General features: G+C 39.9%; 1 protein-coding gene across 1 annotated transcript; it reads left to right on the forward strand.

Annotated features, from left to right (window-relative positions):
* The first annotated feature begins 4,260 nt into the window (after positions 1-4,260).
* C13H18orf21 (chromosome 13 C18orf21 homolog) lies at positions 4,261-11,169 on the forward strand. The gene is made up of 5 exons (XM_063077227.1): positions 4,261-4,406; positions 4,484-4,506; positions 6,485-6,684; positions 8,628-8,827; positions 10,757-11,169. Exons 1-5 carry the CDS (start codon positions 4,330-4,332, stop codon positions 10,908-10,910), a joined length of 654 nt encoding a protein of 217 aa, XP_062933297.1. The 5' UTR covers positions 4,261-4,329; the 3' UTR covers positions 10,911-11,169.
* Positions 11,170-20,487: the final 9,318 nt, after the last annotated feature.

A 20,487-nucleotide genomic window follows, 5' to 3' on the forward strand; every position in this document is an offset into this window, starting at 1 on the left:
TGATGACCAGAGTGCAGGAGCCATCTTGCAACCATGAGGATGAATGAAGCCACATGCTGAGGATGTCGGAGCAGGAAGATGGAGGGAACCTGTGTCTCTGTGACCTCCCTCAGCCCAGGTCTTGATTGCCTCCCCACAGACTTCTCAGATTTCTCACTGGGGCCCCTCTGGTAGTTTGGTGACCCTTCCTAAATGACATACACTTGATGGACTCTGGTTTTTCTGCGAGGCAGAGGATGAGAAGGGCATAGGGAAGGACTGAAAATGGCTTGAGGAGAATGGGGACATAACCAAGGACATTTGAAATTGGCAACCCTTTATTTGGCTGTGCTTTTTTCCAGCATCCTTGCTGGTTTGTCTTTACAAACCGCCCTCTACCTCCAATCCCTGTAGACATTTGCTTCAAAATAATCCAGCTGGGAGGTGGGGCAGGAAAGGAGAGTGGAGGAGTGGATGGAGGTACAGATGAAACAAGACTGGTCATTCATTGACCCTTACTGAAGCTGGGTGATGGGCTCAATACACTGTTCTCACTACTTTTGCACATTTGAAATGTTCCACGATAAAGAGATATTTTTAAGGGACAAAAATGAATGAAGCTGAAAACAAAACTACTAACTACTACAGGCAGCACATGATTCATAAGTGTATATCTCACTAAGAAAAGCCTGCCAGAAGCCCAAAAAGGCAGCCCACAGTAGGGTAAGTCTACAAATCTGGGTTACCCACATAGCCCCTCTCCAGGCACTGACCCCCACTCCCGAGTCTGCACTGGCAAAGGAGTGGCTCACCATATCCCTGGCTCTGCTCAGGACCCTGAGCTCTTCTCATCCCCCAAGTCCATTGGGCTCTCCTGAACAAGGTCTGCTCAAGGGCCTGAACTTGGGCCTGACAGTGCTACAGTGCTCTCTTTTGAGCAGCTTCAGCAAACTCAAGCTGGTGAATGCTATTTTCAACTAAGAGTCCCAGTTAACACATACCCCAGACAAAGATGGATTTAAGTAAATGTGATGGTAAAATAATGCAATCATGTAGAGCAATGGCTCTGATGACTTTTGGGTGTCAGAGTGAGCAGTCAAGAAAGTACTGATGTTTCTCCAGATCGTAAAATCGTAGAAGAGTAATTCTTTTCTACATCTCCCCAGGCCTGCCTTTCTTCCCCAGCACCATCAATATTCACCATTGTATCAGTATATCAATATTCCTAATTTTTAGAAATACTGACATGCTCACGCTTGCGTGTTTGTGCCTGTAATTAACACTCCATTCTTCAAAAGAGACCCTCTGGTACAAGTTATTTTTAAATCAAAATTAATTTACCAAAAAAATTTATTTTGTCTCAATGATTCTAACAACTTAATCTTGAAGTTTACCTCTTGAGAGAAGTGGAGTGGTGCTGGCTGCTGGTGATGAGCACAGGGCGCCAGGGCTTGGGGTGGGCATGTGGGGGGCAGCACTGGATCTTGGACCACAGGCCTTCCCTGGGCTGTAGGGACCTAAGTTGCTGGGCAGGCTCCCATCCTTTTTGTGCTCTCCCACAACATTCCAGGCACATGGTGAGTGCACAAATAACACTTGAGATGATCTAGAACCACATTTATAGTTCTATCCCCTTTTTTCAGATGACTAAACTGAGGCACAGCCAAGCTGAGTAAAGTTTGTTCAAGGTCACAAAGCCAATTAGTACAGACCAGAGTCCAGATATACTAGCTGATCTTTGAACTCATCCTGCCTCTTGTTTAACTGAAAAAATTACTCCTGAGCAGGGACTACTTAAATTGCTGGATTTCTAGAGAAAGGAGAAGTGGTGCTGATGAGGAAAGGCTTGATATTTTAAACAGAGGGGTACAGTTGGACTCCTAGTGCAGGTTTTGGAACAGGAAAATGATGCAGAGAAAATTAATATTGCTGCAGAAACCAGGGCTCAGAAACACATCCTTCCCTCAAGGGCTCATGATGTGCTGGGAGGTCTGTAACAAGTGACCCATGCAAGGAGAGGACCTATGTGAAGAGCAGGGACTTCAGAGCCAGAGGGAGCTGGGTCAAGTTCCACATCAGCTGTGTGGTCTTGGCCGAGTGACTTTATCTGTTTGAGCCTCAGTCTCCTAAACTGTGAAGTGGGGATGGCAACTGTGCCTGACTTCTGGGGCCATCATGAGAACCCATGCATTCAGCAAATGCTAATTGATCCACTGTTCTGTGCCAGGCCCCTGGGCTGGGGACCCTGTACAGAACAGCAAACAGCACAGACCAAGTCCTGCTGCCATGGGTTCATTCTGGAGGAAACAGGTAAACAGTGAATGAATAAGGCAATTTCAGATACTAAGGTTACTATAACAATAAAAACCAGTAATGGCGGACAGTGACTTGGTTGGGGGGTGAAGAGAGCAATTCTTTATTCAAGTAGTCAGGGAAGGTCTCTCCTTAGAATGATGAGGAAAAGCAGCCACAGGAAGGATCTTCATTTAAAGCAGAGAACAGCAAAGGCCCTGGGTAGGTCTGCACAGGACATGTTTGAGAAACAAAGAGAAGGCCAATATGGCAAGAGCAGTGTGAAGGTGGGCAGGTGAGACAAGGTGAGGTCTGAGGCCACGGGGGTGGCTATCAAGCCAGACAGGGCCCAGGAGAGCATGAGTAGGCACTGGTGTTCCAAGTGCAATAAGGACCCTTGGGAGGCCTCTGAGCAGGATCACTCTTGTCCAAAAAATAATTTACATTTTAGGAAGGCTGCTGTCTGCCCTGTGGAGAATGGACTGGGAGAGGTAAGAGACGAAGCAGGAAAAGAAGGTAGAGGACCATGGTAAGGGCACAGGTACGAGAGGAAGGTGGCTGTGGTGCTACAGAGAAGTGGCAGAATCATGATTTGCTTCTGGTGGAGAGTTGGCAGGACCTGTGGGCAGAGCACCTGCAAACATGGGAAAGAGGAGGCAGTAAAGATGCTTGTGGGGCTAAGAAAGAAAAATTCTGGGTGGCCGGGCAGGTTGGTGGGGGAATCAAGAGTACTATTTTGGCCACTTTGCATTTGGGAAGATAAACTGCAAAGCAAGAAGAGATGCTGAGGAGGCATCCAGGTGTAGGAACGTGGTGCTCAAAGGAGAGGGAAGAGGAATGCTGAAGTAAAACGTGCTAGGAGGCAGGGGAGCATGCATGTGGGTGTGCGTGTGCTTTACTGGTCAGTGATCTAGAAACAGATGCAGCCACATTAAAAAAAACAACTTCCGAATGAGGAAGTGGCATTTCACCTATGCTATGGGGTTGTCTTGAGGATTACATGAATAATACATATTAAGATGCTTGGACAAGTGCCTGGCAGACATTCAGTGCTCATTGCATATTATTTTTATTTCAATTCAAAAGGAAAAAGACTAGTTTACCTAGTAAGTAGTTTCACATAACTTATCTGTCTCGAAAAAATATCAGATGCTCTACCTTACACTGAAGTGAAAATGTATTTCATATCGATTAAAGCTGTACACGAAAGAAATCCAAGTAGAAATGTATGAAGAAAACATGTGGATGAAAAGTTAGTTGTCTAACCTCGGCATAAAGTAGGTCTTTTTAAGCTACACAGAAAACCCAGACCCAAGAGTGAAAAGAGAGACTTGTTTGACTACATACAAAATTACGTATGGCAAAAAAAAAAAAAAATGCCATAAATCGTGCCAAAAATAAGAGGCAAGTAAGAAAATATTACATTATATATGAAAAGTAGAAAATGAATTTCCCCCAAATACAAAGATCTAGAAACTGATAACCCACCAGAAGATTTCTCTTCAGTGCAAACCACTAAGAAACACATGAAAAGCGGGTCTGCCTTCTCACCCTCCCAGTCGGCCCAGCTTTCCCAGCGGCCCTGCTGCGGGCAGCGCGTCTGCCTGGCGACGCCCAAGTCCACACAAAGAAACACAGGGTCGCGAATCTATAGGGAGTCCACGGCCGGGAGGAAACCACAACCGGGCTGTCAGAAAGGAGGGAAGCAGGGGAGAAGACAGAGACGCGGGTGGCACCCTCAGCGCCGGAGTTTGCCACCCTTGCCCGGTCAAGCTGCTCCTCCGAGCCTCAGTCGGACGCAGAACCTCGCTGCGGGCCTGAGCTGACAGAAGGGACGGAGGGGCGGGGCCCCGGGAGGGGCGAGCACCACCTCCAGGCCGGGCACGCCTGCGCGCTAGACAGGACGCGAAGAAAACCGGAACCACTCGGCCGACGGTGCATGTTTCCGGAGGGAGCGTGGGTTCCGAAGCCAAGGACGGCGACGCTGGGAAGCCGACTTCCGGCGTCTGCTTTTCTCCGCCGGGTCTGAGCAGAGAAGGAGAGGCTGCGGCGGCCGCGATGAGACAGAAGCACTACCTTGAGGCTGCGGCGCGGGGACTGCGGGAGAGCTGCCCGGGCCAGGCACGCTATCTCCTGTAAGAGGATGGGAGGGGAAGCGGGAGGCGAACGGCGAGGAGTTCCTTTGCCCCTCACGAGTCTCTTTCTTTTACAGCTGGGCCTACAGTTCGTCACACGGTAGGGAGAACACGCGTCTGTTGCGGGTTTGGCTCTAGTCGCCCCGCTCTCCTGCATGACACACGGCGCTCGGAATGATGTGAAAGAGAAGGCCGACCGACTCACACCCCTCACTTAAAAGAACGTCAGAGGCTTCTCGGTTTCGTGAATAATCCAAATTCCTTAATGCGCCTCGCCTTGCTTGACCTATTAGCGGCATTTCACACATTGATTAGTCTTCTCGAAATAGTTCCCTCACTTTGCTCCCAGATCATCACGTAGTTTCTCTTATCCTTTTAGCCAGTACGTTCTCGATACTCTTTGCTGGTTTCTCTTAATTCCCCAACCTCTAAATATTGTAATGTCCCCAGGATCCAGCCCTTGGGCTCCTTTTCCAGCTACATTCACTTCCTTGATGATAGTTTTTCATCCAGCTTCATGGCTTTTAAATACTCTACACTGAGGGCTTCCAAATTCATATACCCAGCCCAGATCTTTCCCCCAAATTCTAGACTCACGTATCCAAATGCCTTCTTGACAACTTGTTTTGAATGTCTGGTAGGCATTTCAAATTTAATTAATATGTCTAGAACCTGAGATTTACCCCCAACAAGCTCCTCCAGTTCTTCTCTTTTCAGTAAATGGTAACTGTCCTTAGTTATTCAGCCCAAAAACCTTGGAGCCATTCTTGACTTCCTAACAACCAACCCCCTCCCTCTTCCATTCCTAAGCCCATATTCCAGCAAATCCTGTTGTTATTAAAGTACGTGTATCCAAAATCTAGCCACTTCTCATCCACTACTACCACCCTGGTACAAGTCATCACTGCCTCTCTCCTGGATTACTGCCACCAGCTCCCATGCATTTCTACAGGCTGTTCTCAGCCAACAACCAGAATGATCCTACTAAAAACTATAAGGCTAGACTGTCACTTCTGTGCCACAAATGGCTTCTCAACTCGTGTAAAAGCGAAAGCCCTTCAAAAGGACTGTAAGGCCCTACATCGTAGGCCCACATTACCCCCTGACCTGCTCCCTTTTGTTCACTCAACTCCAGCCACACTAGGCCTCCTTGCTCTTCTGCTTCAGGGCCTTTGCAGCTGCCCTTCCCTCTGCCTGGAACTATTGCCTCACATATCTGCTTTGATTCCTCCTGCAAATGTCATTCATTGAAGCCTTCCCTAGTCACCCTATTTAAAATTATGGTAGCTCTATAGACACTACCTATACCCCTTTCCTATCTTTTTTCTTCCCAGCACTTAACATTTGGTTTTATGTTTATTATCTGCCTCCATGAATTGTCCTTTGTTCACCGCTGTATCTCCAGCACCCAGAACTGTGCCTGGCACTTTATCACTTAGTAAATATGAATGAATTTTACATTTGGCAGAGTTAAGTTACAAATGTGGTCCTTAGCTCTTTGTAGTGCTGTTGTATCTATAGTCCATAGCACAGTGCTCAACAGTAGATACTCAGTAAATATTGTGCTAATTGTTTTAAAAAATAAACAAAATCACAGTGCAAGTTATTTTGTGGTGTGTTAGTAAAATTGGTGAAACATAACAGCGTTTTTTACTTAAGCAGCAAGTAATGAGCAAAAGTTGGAGACTTGCCTATGTGTTGCTGAAAGGACTGAATGGATGGAATTATAGTATTTTGTAAAATAAATTATTGCCAGTTTATCTTTTTGTGAATTTTCATGTTTTTTTTTTTTTTTTTTTTTTTCCCGTGACTGGCGCTCAGCCAGGGAGTGCACCGGTCATCCTTATATAGGATCCGAACCCGCGGCGGCGGGAGCGTCGCCGTGCTGCTAGCGCAGCACGCTACCGAGTGCGCCACGGGCTCAGCCCGAATTTTCATGTTTTGAGTTTGCTTAAGGAGAATGTATATCTGCTTATATTAAATATCAGTATACTTTACATTTGTAATGTTGGCAGTTTGTTAAAGGTAACAAAATGTTGTAATTTGCTGAATTGTGAGTTTCAATTGTATAATCTTAGATGATAAGAGCACTTTTGAAGAAACATGTCCGTACTGTTTCCAGTTGTTGGTTCTGGATAACTCTAGAGTGCGCCTCAAACCCAAGGCCAAATTGACACCCAAAGTACAGAAACTTCTTAATCGAGAAGCCAGAAATTGTACCCTCAGTTTTAAAGAAGCCAAAATTGTGAAAAAGTGTAAAGACTCCAAAAGTGTATTGGTAAGATTTCAGTTCCATTATGTATAAACTAGAATTTTCTTTCACTTAAACTAAACTTGATTAAGAATCCACCTCAGTGTTAGAGAGGTATAGTAGTATATTTGGATTATTGAGATATATACATAAGTTTTTTCTAGTGATTACTTTTTATTAAGAGTACAGCTTATTTTCATTTTTCATGATTACCTAAAACTAAACATTGTGAGTTCTCAGTTATTCGCAGATCTCATTGATGAGCACAATTATTTTCACAAATTTGAGGATTTCTTGTGCTGACCAGTATGACTCCACCTGAATTGCAGTTATCACTGTATTATTTTTTCAGTTAATCATGCTTTTCTTCAAACAGCAGTACCTTATGTCTAGGTACCAGTGTCATTTCTCCAGTTATTTATTCCATGTCAGCATGTTTATTTACATGTGTGCCCAACAAAGGTGAGTATGTCTTGTGTTCATTAACATTTATTGAAAGTCTATCATGAGAAACAACACTGAGTACTGAGGTTATAAATGGAATAAAATAACCAAAATCAAATTACTTATAGTTTACTATATGGAGGCCAGTATCAGATACATTTTATATCCTGCATAGTCAGTGTTTTGCTTTTTTGTGAGGGCAGCTGGCAGGTACAGTGATCTGAACCCTTGACCTTAGTATTACAGCTTCAGTGTTAACATTTAGCAACTATTCAAGTGCTTGCTTACTGCCAGGCACTATGCTGGGCACTTATGAAATCCTGGGCACCTTAAGAAATCCTCAGATTTGTGACAACTTATGTCTGGCCCAAGACTACAATTAGTAATATCTTGGGTTGAAAGCTAAAAACATATTTAGGAGTTTACCATTATTGGACAGATAAGTACATTTTGCTGTGTCATAAAATTGAATATTTAAAGGGAAAGAGATGAGAGTATTGAAATGGGTAGAATTCACGTTCTCTTTGGAGAATTGTATTTTTCAAAAAACATCACTGCCACATATTTGGAAAATGTTCTTAAATGGAAAGATAATAAATGTTGCCTCACTGTCTTCCTGTGTTTTGCCCTCAGGAAGCTTATTACATGGTAATGTATTTTAATCAGAGGTCAGCTAGGAAGGTGCTAGGGGTGTTTGTTTTGCTGATATATTTTAATCTATATACAGCCTCTCTCCAAAAAGTATAAAGCAACTGACACTGAGAACTTTGATATATGCAGATTTCATTTGCATTTTCATCTGTTCATGAACATCAGAGTACTTCTCACCTAAGCCAGTTTGTATTAATTTGCTGAGGTGTGGCTGAATCCTGTGCACTGTGAGTTTGATATGTAAAAGAAAGGCATTTAGCTAGAAAGTGGACCATTTATTGAAAAATGAATCCTGAAAAGAAAGTCAGCCTCTAGGCTAATGATGGAAGTTAAGAGATGTGAGAATGTGATAATCCATTCGGTTATATAAATTACTTTAGACCTATATTTACAGAACTGCTAAGGGTTTGAAGTGTCCACTTAAATTTTCTGTGGTATTCTGCCATGTTTTATTGGGGAGAGGCTTGAAGTTCATCTGCAAAAATATTAAATGTCATACTGCTATTCCAAAGAACATCCTTCCAAATGTTAAAGGGTATCATCCCCAGTCTCCCTGCCAATCCTCCCCAACTAGTTTTATATTGAGAAAGTAGAGAGTATCTTTAAAAAGCTATTTTAAATTAAATATAAATGTTTAACCATTATTTTTTTTAAGTTCACAGCTAGTAAGTGATAGCCATTGATTTCTTATTGAAGGTTTTCTCATTTTAAATTTGTCAAAGTTTTGCTGCTAGATTGCAGGCTTTCCTAGGGCAGCCTCTATGTTTTTTTACCCCTGAAGTACCTGATGTATATAAGAGTTCAATGAATGTGTGGTTAACTGGATTAAATTATAAGAGAAATCATAGGACCAATATTTCTTCTTTTTATGGTAGTTGATTACATGTAAAACATGCAACAGAACAGTTAAACATCATGGTAAAAGTAGAAGCTTTCTATCAGCACTGAAGAGCAATCCTACCACTCCTACGAGTAAGCTCAGTCTGAAGACATCAGAGAGAAAGACTCCAAGTTCTGCAAACCTAAATCATGATATGTCTGGTTCCAAAGGCAAGAGCCCAGCATTGATTTTCAGGTATCTTAACTCATTTACTTTATTTGAATTGCCAGTGTTCAGCAAGCATGTCTTCTGATTTCCTCTGTTTAGTATGCATTCCCTAAATATGCCATGCAGTTCAGGTCATAGCCCCTTTTTTCCTCCACATGCTTTTCTCTCTGTCACGTACTCCCATATCTTCGACTCTCATCTCAATGCATATGACTTTCAGGTGTATCACTCACTTCCAGCCTCTCCCTGGGCCTATTCCCAGCTGTCAGCTTCATCTATCCACTTCAGCCCACTACATGCCCAAAACTTGGTTCATCATGTCCCCACAGCTAACCACTCAAACATGCCCATCCTCTCAAGTTCCATGTTCTGTGAATGAACATGCCCTTCCAGACTTTCTGACCTAAAATGGTGGGTACAGTCAACACTGGTCCTTATGGTCACTTTCTATTCTACTTCCATGATGTTTGCATCTGTTCTCTCCTTTTTCTCCCTGCTGCTGCTATCCTGGTTCAGGTCTTTATTCACCTTTGCCAAGACTACTACAGTGATTTCCTAATGGTTCCTCCTACTTCTGGTTTCAAACTCTTCTAGTCTGATCATCTGCCTAAAGCACAGACAGCTCTGATTAGCTTTTAACACTTTATTCTGTAGCATATGTATCAAATACTCCAGCATGGCTTTCCAGCCCTCACTACCTGGCACCAATCTGTCTGCCTGTTTTACTTTGCTTTAATTCATCCTATATGCCAGTCTGAACCACTCAGTATACTTTCCCACTCTAAACCTTTCCTCTCATTCTTTCCTATCAGAAATTCCTGTGAATTCTAACCAAATAGGTTAGAATTCTGTCAAATAATACAGTTAACTATGTGGCTTAGCATGTGTTTTATTTTAGTAATTCTCAATACTTTATTCACTGTGACAGTCAGTTAATTTAAATTTAATTCCACAGAAACTGTGAAAGGAATTTTGGAGTGCTTTGTTACAAAAGAAAAACTGAGTCTCGTATTCTCTAGAATGTAAAAAAATTTCAGCAGGGACTGGATTACCTCTGCTTATTGAATTGAGTTTTTTATATTGAGCTCGAAGTTTATAAAGCTGGGTAAGAATTAGAATTTCAAGTTCAGTGTTCGCATACTCTTGATTTAATTATTTTGATGTTTGGTGTGATAAAAATTCATCATAGAAGTTTTTAGTTTAATTGGATAAATGTATATAAAAGAAAATTTGGCTTATATGAAACAATTTAGTTGCATTTAGGCCAGGCTACTTCTTAGATATATGCAGGAATGGGAAAGACATTTCACATTTATCATATAGATGGAGAATCAAAAGAAAAATCAGACTGACAGACACCAAATAAAGGTTCGAGGGGATGGAACACAATCGGAGGAAATGAAATATGCACATACCAGATGGGGAATCATTTATTCATTGGATATTTTTAGAATGCCTACTGTGTGCTTGGCACTGTCAGAAAATACTGGAATATATAATTAGTAATACAAAGTGTCTGCCACATGCAGCTTACATTCTGATGGGGAAGATACATACCTAGGTTGAGATCCTTCAAGTTTTGAGAACTGAAGTTGTCTTGAACTGTGAAGAAGGAACATGTTTTTAAAGTCCTTGCTTAGAATTGTCATGAATCTTGATGTCCAGCTTAAAGGGAACTCAGACCTGACGACACTTTAATCTCATCTTTCAGGTATGAGAGAAGCTTCCAGAACCATCCAGTAAACCTCCTAAATGTTGCCTGTAACCTATTCACAGTGAGGAGATTTTTAACAAAACGGAGAGATTTTTAACAAAATTTTTCAGAGTATAGCCACTTGCCTGTATATGGCCACAAAACAAGAGTAGAAAATTATTCTAGTAGTCACCTAGGCTAAGCAGGAAGAGCACTTTTTGTCATTTGTCAATATAACCAAGTGTGGTTTTGTTTCTTTTCAGAACACCTCCATCTGGACAGTCAACACCCACTTGCTCCTCAAAGAATGTAAACAAAACAAAGAAACACTTCTCTCAACTAAAAATGTTGCTTAGTCAGAATGAATCCCAAAAAACTCCAAAGGTGGACTTCAAAAATTTCTTATCTTCTCTGTGAAGGATGGACTTTGAAAATAAGAAATGCCTTATAATGCAATTTCTTAAGCTAAAGTTAGTAAAACAAACTTTTTTTTAACTTTTATTTATTCTTTGAATACATGGATCTAGATCCAAAAGCAAACTTTTCTTGACATCCTTCAGTGTTTTATCGGGAAAATACCTCATTAGAATGAATAACTGAAACCTGCCTACCTCACGGGGTGGTTGTGAGAATCAAAAAGTATGTGAAAGTTCCTTTTAAACAGTAAAGATATATATGGACATTAAGTGGTGGTATTATTTTCTTCTCCCTTAATTAGTTTTCATTATGTCACTTACTTTCAAAAAGAAATTGAGACCTTTAGTGAGGGTCTGTTCACTCATGAAGATTTTTTCCACATGTCAATAGCCTTACTGCTAATTCAGAAGAAGGATCAAGTATATGTCATTTTCTCACAATCATCTGCATAACTGTATTAGTAAAATCTGAACATTCCTATTTTTAGTGCAAAAGTAAGTATCTGGGACATTCTTGATTATAGATGATTCAATAAGATCCTGAAATTTTCGTTTTTACAGCTTTCTATTCCTATAGTAATATTTCACCTTCAAGTGGCATTTTAATTTGCTCAACTGAAGACATTTTTTAAGTCTAAAATTATATCAGAATATAATGTAGTAATGGTTTAGCTACCTTAAATCTTTTCTGGAACATAGATATAATTTTCGGAAATGATAAGCTAGGATTATATTCATCCTGTCTTTTAAAAAGTTCTTTCAATAAATAATTAGGATACTTTGGTTTTTTGGCTGCTGGCCAGTATGGGGATCCAAACCCTTGACCTTGGTGTTAAAACACCACACTCTACCCAAATTAGATAACCAGCCACCCCTGGATAGTCTGAACTATGTTTCCAAGCCTCTCTGCTGCTTAAAAGTTTAACACTTAGGGCTGGCCAGTTAGCTCAGTTGGTTAGACCATGGAGCTGATAACACCAAGGTCAAGGGTTCATTCAGGTCCCCTTACTGGCCAGCTGCCAAAAAAGAAAAGTTTAACATTTAGATTTTCATTCATTAGGGCTTGGCAAACTGCAAAAGTCCAAAGTTAACCAGTTGGTCTTATAATTATATGAAGTGCTAACTAATGCCAGCACCAAAAGCATGGTGAAGTTCATCATTCTGAATTGGGCCAGGCCTTCCCATTGGGTCCATAACATTTAGCACAACACTTTGGTTGTGGTATCCACTTTACCTTTTTGGCTAACTTCTCACTGGAACGTTTTTCTCGAACCTTCTTGCTCTTCTCTTCACTTACCTTTCTCCCACATCACCCAGTCATAGTGAGCTCTTTGCAGTTCTCAATACATATCAGCTTTGGGCCTTTGCACGTGCTTTTCCCTTTAGAACTCATTTGGAGACTGCCTTCCACCCTAACCCAAAAGCATTATGAGGGGCCATTCTTTTATCACAGTACTGGTGACCCTGTGGTTTCCTGTTTCCAATTGTGATTCCAACTGTCTGAGAGCACTTTGCAAGCCTGAGTGATCTCACTTATGCCCCCAGCATCTAGTTTTTTGCCCAGCACATAGCACAAGCTCTGCAAATATTATTAAACTACAACATTTAAATTTGAATTCCTTAGCCCACTTGCTTCACGCTAGGTTTAGAACTAAGGTCCTTTCTGACCACATAACTGGAAAGTAGATAAAAAGTGGGGAATTTTTCACATTACTTCAACTGCAAGTGAAGGACACCGTGGATTCCTGACTTCCTTTTCTGTTTGGCAGAAGAGTTTTGGGGCATCTCTAAAGAGAATATTTAAAAATTACAGTGTGGAGGTAAAACTATAAAAAAAAACATAGGACTGAATCTTCATAACATTGGCTTAGGCAGTAGTTTTAGATATGACAACAAAAGCACAAGCAACAAAAAAAAAAAACTTGTCTTCATCAAAATTAAAGACTCGTGTTTTAGAGCACACGATCAAGAAAGTGAAAAGACAATGCACTGAGTGGGAGAAAGTATTTGCAAGTCACATATCTGGTAAGGGACCCGTGTCCAGAATTATAAAGAACTCCTAAAATTCAATAATAAAAGAGAATTGGAATAGACAGTTTTCCAAAGAAAATGGCCAGCAAGCACATGAAAAGATGCATCATTAATCATTAGGGAAATCCACATTGAAAACAATGAGATACCACTTCCCACCACTAAAATGGCAAATCACAAAGATAGAACAAGTGTTGGTGAGGACGTGGAGAAACCGGAACCATCACACATTGCTCCTGGGGTTGTAAAATGGTACAGCCACTTTGGCAATACCTTGGCAATTCCTTGAAAAGTTCAATTGAGTTATCACATGATGCAACAATTCCACTCCTAGGCATATACCCAAGAGAACTGGAAATATACATCCACACAAAACTTGTCTACAAATATTCACAGCAGCATTATTATATGCCCAAAATAGGAAGAAAAAAAAAAGTATCAGCTGTTAAATGGATAAAAAAAAATGTGGTTTTTCCATACAGTGGAATATCACTCAACCATAAAAGGGAATTACTGATACATGCTAGAACATGGATAAATCTTTAAAAACATGTTAGTTGAAAGAAGCCAGACACCAAAGACCACATACTATATGGAATGCTCAGAATAGGAAATACATGGAAATAGACCAGAGGCTAGGGGAAATGGAGAGTGAGTGCTAATGAGTACAGTAGTCTCCTTGCCTTCTGCAGATATGTTCCAAGACCCCCAATGGATGCCTGAAACCACAGATAGTACTGAAACCTTATACTATGATTTTTCCTATACATACATATCTATGGCAAAGTCTAATTAAGATTAAGTTAATCTGGCAAAACACATTGCCATCAGAACATGTTTTCCATTCATGTCTTCCACCCACAAATGTTATGCCTTTTCCATCTTAACTAAGCACTTCTCATGCTAACTTCTGCAGTTTGAGGTGCGACAGCAAAACTGGCATGAATTTCTTTTTCCTCCACAATTTCTCAGACAGAAGATTCAATCTTACTGTAGATCTCAGCAACCTCAGCATAGGATTTTCTTCTCTTTCCCTATTAAGTCAAGAGTTTTCACCTTTTCACTTAAAGGAAGCACTTTTTGGCTTCTCCTTGGCATATCCAAATTGCCAGCATCACTGCTTTGCACTTTGGGGCCATTATTAAGTGAAATAAGGGTTACCTGAACACAAGCACTGCAATATGGTGACAGCCAATTTGATAACCGAGATGGCTACTAAGCGACTAGTGGGCAGGTAATGTGTCCAGTGTGGATACACTGGACAAAAGGATGATTCATCCTGGACGAGATGGAGCGGGATAGCTGGAGATTTCATCACACTATTCAGAATGGTACACAATTTAAAACTTATGAATTATTTCTGGAATTTTCCACTTAATATTTTCAGACCATCATTAACCTTGGGTAACTGAAACCATGGATTGGAAAACCTCAAATAAGGGGGAGTTTACTGTCTGATTTCTTTTTAGGGTGATGAAAATGTTCTGGAATTAGTAACGTTTGCACAACTCTGAATATATTAAAAATCACTGAATCCTACACTTGAAAAGGGTGAACTTTATGGTTATGTGAGCTACATTTCAGTAAAGCTGTTCTTAAAAAAGTAAAAATAAACACTACTTAAAGAATTACTTAGGTTTAAATGAAAAGGATAGTCTTGTAAAGACAAGCAGCAGAGGTGCGATGTACTTTGAGCTCAGACTTGGAGCAGCTCGAACTTCGTGCCTTTCCTGAACCTCCATCCTCTTGCCATAGGGTTTGTTCATATGATTATGCATGCTACCAGCTACTGCGGTGCTTCCTGAAGACAGCTCCACCTAGCCCTGGGCTGCTTTTGTAGTCATGGGATGTGGAGCCTGGAACATGTGACCAGAGTACCACTGACCCTCTGGACTGAACCAAACCACAGAGGGATGGGGTGAGCAGAACCCTATCTGAGAGAGAAAAACAAGCCAACAAGAATGGGTGGGGAAAGGACAAGAGGGAATAAAGATAAATGTAATGTGCCTCATTAGCAACACAAAGAACTTTGGCATGACCGTTGATGACAATCAGTAGGCCAAAGTCATCGTTGATATAACCAGGTCCATGCTGTCCACTATTCCCTCCCTTTGGACATTAACTGTAAATAGGACAACGGTGACTTGAAATTTGATCCCTAGTCAGATCTTAGAACTCCAAGGAATGTTCCTAAGTGGATCATCTCTGAGAGTGGAAGTACCAGTGAATTAACTGGGACTCAAAATTTACAACTGCATATATTTGAGACATTGCTCTGCTCTAAAGTTGAGTTCTCTCATTTTCTCATTGGTGCCTCTTTTGCTTCTCTCCTGTTAGATGAAGAGGCAGCCTTCCTCCCATCTAACAGGGCCAGTCTGGCCCTCTGGCCCTGGATTCCACCCCTCCTCTGCTTCAGGGCTCTTGGTCTATGGAATATTTCTGCCTTCTTATCATCTTCAGCCTCTCCCTGTACTGGATCCTTCTTCTCAGCACTTTTTTTCTTTTAGCAAACTGTTTATTGAAATATAACACACATACAGAGAAATGCTCAAAGCTCTGATCTCAAATCTGAGCCAAGTGCCTCTTTACTGGAATTCCAAGGAGCCCCATACTTGCCCTAGCACAGCTCTTCTTACATAGGTTTCTGAAGGCCTGTGTGCCTGCAGTACACGAGCTCCGTGAGAGTTGTAACCCTGTGGTGTTAACTCAGCTAGAAAGTGTTCAATATGCTGCTATCTGTCCTGAGACTAAACTTAAAATGAAATATAAAGTTTTTTTCAGAATAAAAATCAATTTGCATATAATACTAGTTATTTGAAAAGAAAACCCCAATTTTTCTCTTTAAAAATGTTATTATGGAGACAATTTTTCAGAGTACTTGTTTTAATTACAATTTTTATTTTCCATTTTGATGTTCAAATTGTTACATTTTGGCCAGTCAGAGCTTCTTGTAAGCTGGCTTCTTTGTTCCTTCAATTCCATCAGAACTTTGAAAGCTTTCTTGCAAAGAAAATTTCCAGGATCAAGTTCATTCCCTAAGACATGGAGCAGACACTGTCCAAGAAATCCTGCTATCTTTGAGCAGAAATTAGTAGTGACATCAAAAACAGGACATTGGGGATACTTTTACTCAGGGATAGTAATGGCATTGGTACACTAGACCACTCCACAGACAGTGCTGGAAAAGATAAATTCAGTTAAAAATCATGAGTTCTCATCTTTATTTTTTATTTATTTATTTATTTATTTATTTATTTATTTATTTTTGGCAGCTGTCTGGTACAGGGATAGAATACAGCACCACACTCTAATGCTACCAGATACCTACTTGAATGTTTTAATGCTTCAACCAAATAGTATCTTTTATATTACAACTTAATAAACCACGCAATTATTCCTTTAACTTAAATTTTAAATTATGACAGAATTATTTGTTTCAGAGGCACTATGACCTACTGGTTAAGCTTGCAGTCTTTGTGGTACTGCCGTGGTGTAGAACCTGGCTGTACTACTTATTAAGTATGTAATCCTTGACAAATTCTTAATTTCTCTGAGTCTGTTTCCTTATATGTAAAATGAGAATAATAATAGTACCTACCTTATAAAAACTTTGTGAAATCTCAAAGAAGATCTTTTCCTAGAAGAGTGAAAGGCATACTACAAGTGCTCAGCCAATTTACACTATTATCATTAATCAACAAACCTATAAAATATTAATATCAACACCAATAATAAAACCCTGAATGAATAACAAGATTTAGCACTACCCTATGGTGGCTGTCCTTTGAACACATCCCACTAATGATGTAGGCAAATTGTTTTGAGGTATCTGCACAAAAATATTTTAGTGACTTTATTGACAGACTCTCTTCTTGGTCAAACTTTAGACAGGCTTCTCTGAGCCCTCTTTTCAACAAGGCCTCATCCTTGGGCTCTATCTGTGGCTTGGCTAGCCCAGTTTTAGCAAACTGTTAAGTCAGCTTAGTGAGAATTACCTGCCCTTGATATCTGATCACCCTGGCCTGCCTTTAGCAAGAATCCTTTCAAGTCAGTCAGCAAAAAATCCCCCTCCCTGTGATGTCTCCTCTTAGTAATTTTCCATCCACTGACCCCTCTACTCTGCTCATTGGCTATTACTCTCCAACTGTCTTTGACATAATGGGAACTGAGCCTTATCTTGCTCCCATGTTGAAATAGTCTTGACACCTATCATAAAAGTCCTGAATAAATTGTTCCTCACTGTTTTAACAATTGTCAGAATAATTTTTTCTTTAACAATATCAACATTTGTCTGATATATCTTTAGTTCTGTTGTTTAAGTTCAATTCAAGGCAGTTTGGTGTTCTAAGTGATACACTTACTTTAGTAGCTGCTATTACCTATGATCCTTTCTTGAGGTGGCATGAAGGTACTGGTCTGAACTATGAATTCACTTCAGGAAATGTAAAAAATCCAAGTAGTTCAATCTCCAAAGTTAAGGGGTCTTTCCAACCTCAACTGAGTTTTCCTGTAACGACTCCATGCAAAATTGTAAGTACAAGATTGATATTTACAAGTTATATGAAATAATTCTAAATCACCTTTTACTTTTCTCAAGGATGGAAATTATAGCAACACTTTTAGAACTGACATAGTCTTTTATAAATTGGGCATCCCAAAACGCTGGTTATAAATCTTGAATACAATTATCAATAGTCATTAAAGTTAACAGATGAAAAAGCATGTAATGGTACTGGTGTTTAAAGTATAGTTTTCAATATATTCAGTTCAACCTTAAGTCCTTTTTAACCTTGTCCTGATATGAAAACTTTTAAATTTATCTTTTCAGATGTGATCTTTTCAGATTAGTTTTTTAGACAATGTTTTCTTACCTTTAATAAACAATTACACACACAAACATACCAAATTAGATATTTAAATTTATAATATTTAAATAATTTTAAAAGCCCTAATTAACAATATAAAAAAATCTCTAGATATATCATTAGACTATGTTTATTTCAGATTAGTTATTTCACCATTTCATTCTGGACTTATGAAAAGAGCAGACAAAGCTCATGTGAAGATTGGGTAATGGAGTTATGTATCTATGTTTTGGGGCTTTGCTTCAATGTATCTGATTTATATTTACAGTGTATAGATCTAAATAATTCTCCCTGTGAGTAATGGCTAAGCATAGTACCAGCTACTTTTCTTCATATACCATCAGGGAAACACCCCCAAAGAGAACACCTGGTATTTAAATAGAATTGTATGTGATTAACAAAAAGAAACAAATAGAATTTTTTTAGGTGAGGTCTAAAATTTTCTTTTAACTTTTTAATTTTGTGGCCAACAGCAGGCCATAAAATTATTTATTACTAATGTAAACAGTAAAATTATTTACTAAATAAGTAAATAAATAATTTATTTACTAATGATGGTTTTTATCTTTTTTTTGAAAGCAGTTTTATGTTGAACTTCCAGTTATTAATACAAGAAATAATTCTGAATTTTAAAATCTACTCAGTCTTCTGCTATACCTTGATCTTTTTTGTCAAGAGAAATATAAAGCAGCAGCTGGGTAGCAGTATGGTTGGCTTCATACTTTTATTTTAAAATTCTAACTTGGACTTTTGGGTTTTGTGGGGAGCACACTCCTCCACTAAGATTCCAATAAGTGCTGTGTTGGTTTTTCATATAAATTCAGTAAGAATTTCACTATACTCCTGAGCTTCAAGTGGGCAACTCTAAGACACTACCTTTATGTAGGCTCAAAGTCCCAATAGGAGAAGATGGCTTACCTAAAGTATCAATGGCATACCAATTCCATTTTTTTTTTTTTTTTTAAAGATGACCGGTAAGGGGATCTTAACCCTAGACTTGGTGTTGTCAGCACCACGATCTCCCAAGTGAGCTAACCGGCCGTCCCTATATAGGGATCCGAACCCGTGCCCTTGGTGTTATCAGCAACACACTCTCCCAAGTGAGCCACGGGCAGGCCCATACCAATTCCATTTTTAAAAAACTCATAAACTCTCTAGCCATAGTCATATGTGCATTAAATATGCTAATATTCTCCCCAGGCATTTCCTTGAATGCTGCAATACCTAAATCCACTCAAGGGAGAAAAATACTCACACTAAGCCTGTTTTTTTTTTTTTTTTTCCTTTTTTTCTTTATTATTTGAAGCCTCAGTTTTATCTGTGGCAATTTGATAACCTTAATGTGTGAGCCTTCAGGCTCATGTAGGAGGAATTGCTAAGGTCAATAAAAACAGGAAAATACTCAGTTAAGCTGTGAACAGAACCCCCACTCAAGTCCTATGCCTAAGGTCCATCTTCTGTAAGATATACAGCCAAAGCTCGTTGAGGGGTGTGAAGGTTAATTCTAGATGTCAACTTGGTTAGATGAAGAAATGGTGAGAAACCTGGTAAAGCTATCTTTTCAGGTGTGTCCATGAGGGTGTTTCCAGTAGAGATTAATATGAGAGTCTGAGTGGCCTGGGTGTGAAAGACCCACCCTCAGTGTGGGTGGGAATCAGAACCATCCAATCCACTGGGGGTCTGGAGAGAACAAAAGACAGAGGAAAGAGGTGAAGCTCTCTCTCTCTTCTCTCCTCTCTTCTCTTCTTTCTCTCTCTCTCTCTCTCTCTCACTCTCCCCCCCCCCTCCCTCCTCTCGATCCGCTGGAGCTGGGATACACTCTTCTCTCCTGTCCGTGGACATCAGAGCTCGAGACTCTTCAGCTTTTGGGTTCCAGGACTTACACCAAGGACACCATCAGCTTCCCTGGTTCTGAGGCTTTTGGACTTGAACTGAGCAGAAAAATGAAAGAAAATATAGAGGAATTTGTCCAGGTGGAGAATAGGGTTCATAAGAGTTGAAATAAGGTAGATGGAAAGCATTTATTGGCTTGTCAGGAAGGCACATAATTACAATTCCTTTTGTTGGGCCAAGTCCTTTTACTCCCTCTAAAGGTTTCCCATATATGAGAAGAAATCTGAGTTAAAGCGCTGGATGCTTAAGACAGTGGTGCCTAAAAGAGATCTGGAACTAGCGTATTTACCATAATTAGCTAGAGGGCTTGTTAAAAAGACACATTGCTGGTCCCCAACTTCAGGTTTTCTGATTCAGTAGGTCTGGTCCTGAGAATTTGCACTTCTAACAAGTTCCCAGATGAGGCTAATGCTGCTAGCCTAATGAACCATTGCCTTAAAAGAAATATGCTAGTTTAAAAACAAAAGTAAGCTTTGGTCAATTCTAAAAATTGTCACTGTGTTCTGTTTCCAGTAGATAGTAAACTCTGAGAGCAGACATGCAGTTGAGTAATCTCTGTATATCTCAAAAGATTTAACACCATGCCTAAACATAGTAGAAATTCATTAAGCATTGTCTAGAATATCCCTATCAATAGTTCATTCTAACTCTGCTTTGTTGATATGAATATAAATAATAGCTTTGAATAAAACATTGGAAGTGAAGGAAGGGAATCAAATATATATTTATACACCAATATTCATCGTAGCATTATTCACAACAGCCAAAAGGTGGAAGCAACCTAAGTGT

Source organism: Cynocephalus volans, chromosome 13 (genome assembly GCF_027409185.1).
Source record: "Cynocephalus volans isolate mCynVol1 chromosome 13, mCynVol1.pri, whole genome shotgun sequence".
In the NCBI taxonomy this organism is placed as follows: Eukaryota; Metazoa; Chordata; class Mammalia; order Dermoptera; family Cynocephalidae; genus Cynocephalus; species Cynocephalus volans.

Bases quoted from the DNA above. Each gene is read 5' to 3' on its own strand.
- C13H18orf21 (XM_063077227.1), top strand. From the start codon at position 4,330: ATGAGACAGAAGCACTACCTTGAGGCTGCGGCGCGGGGACTGCGGGAG. The intron at 4,407-4,483 runs GTAAGAGGATGG...TTTCTTTTACAG, and splicing joins GGCCAGGCACGCTATCTCCT to CTGGGCCTACAGTTCGTCAC. The intron at 4,507-6,484 runs GTAGGGAGAACA...GTATAATCTTAG, and splicing joins GGCCTACAGTTCGTCACACG to ATGATAAGAGCACTTTTGAA.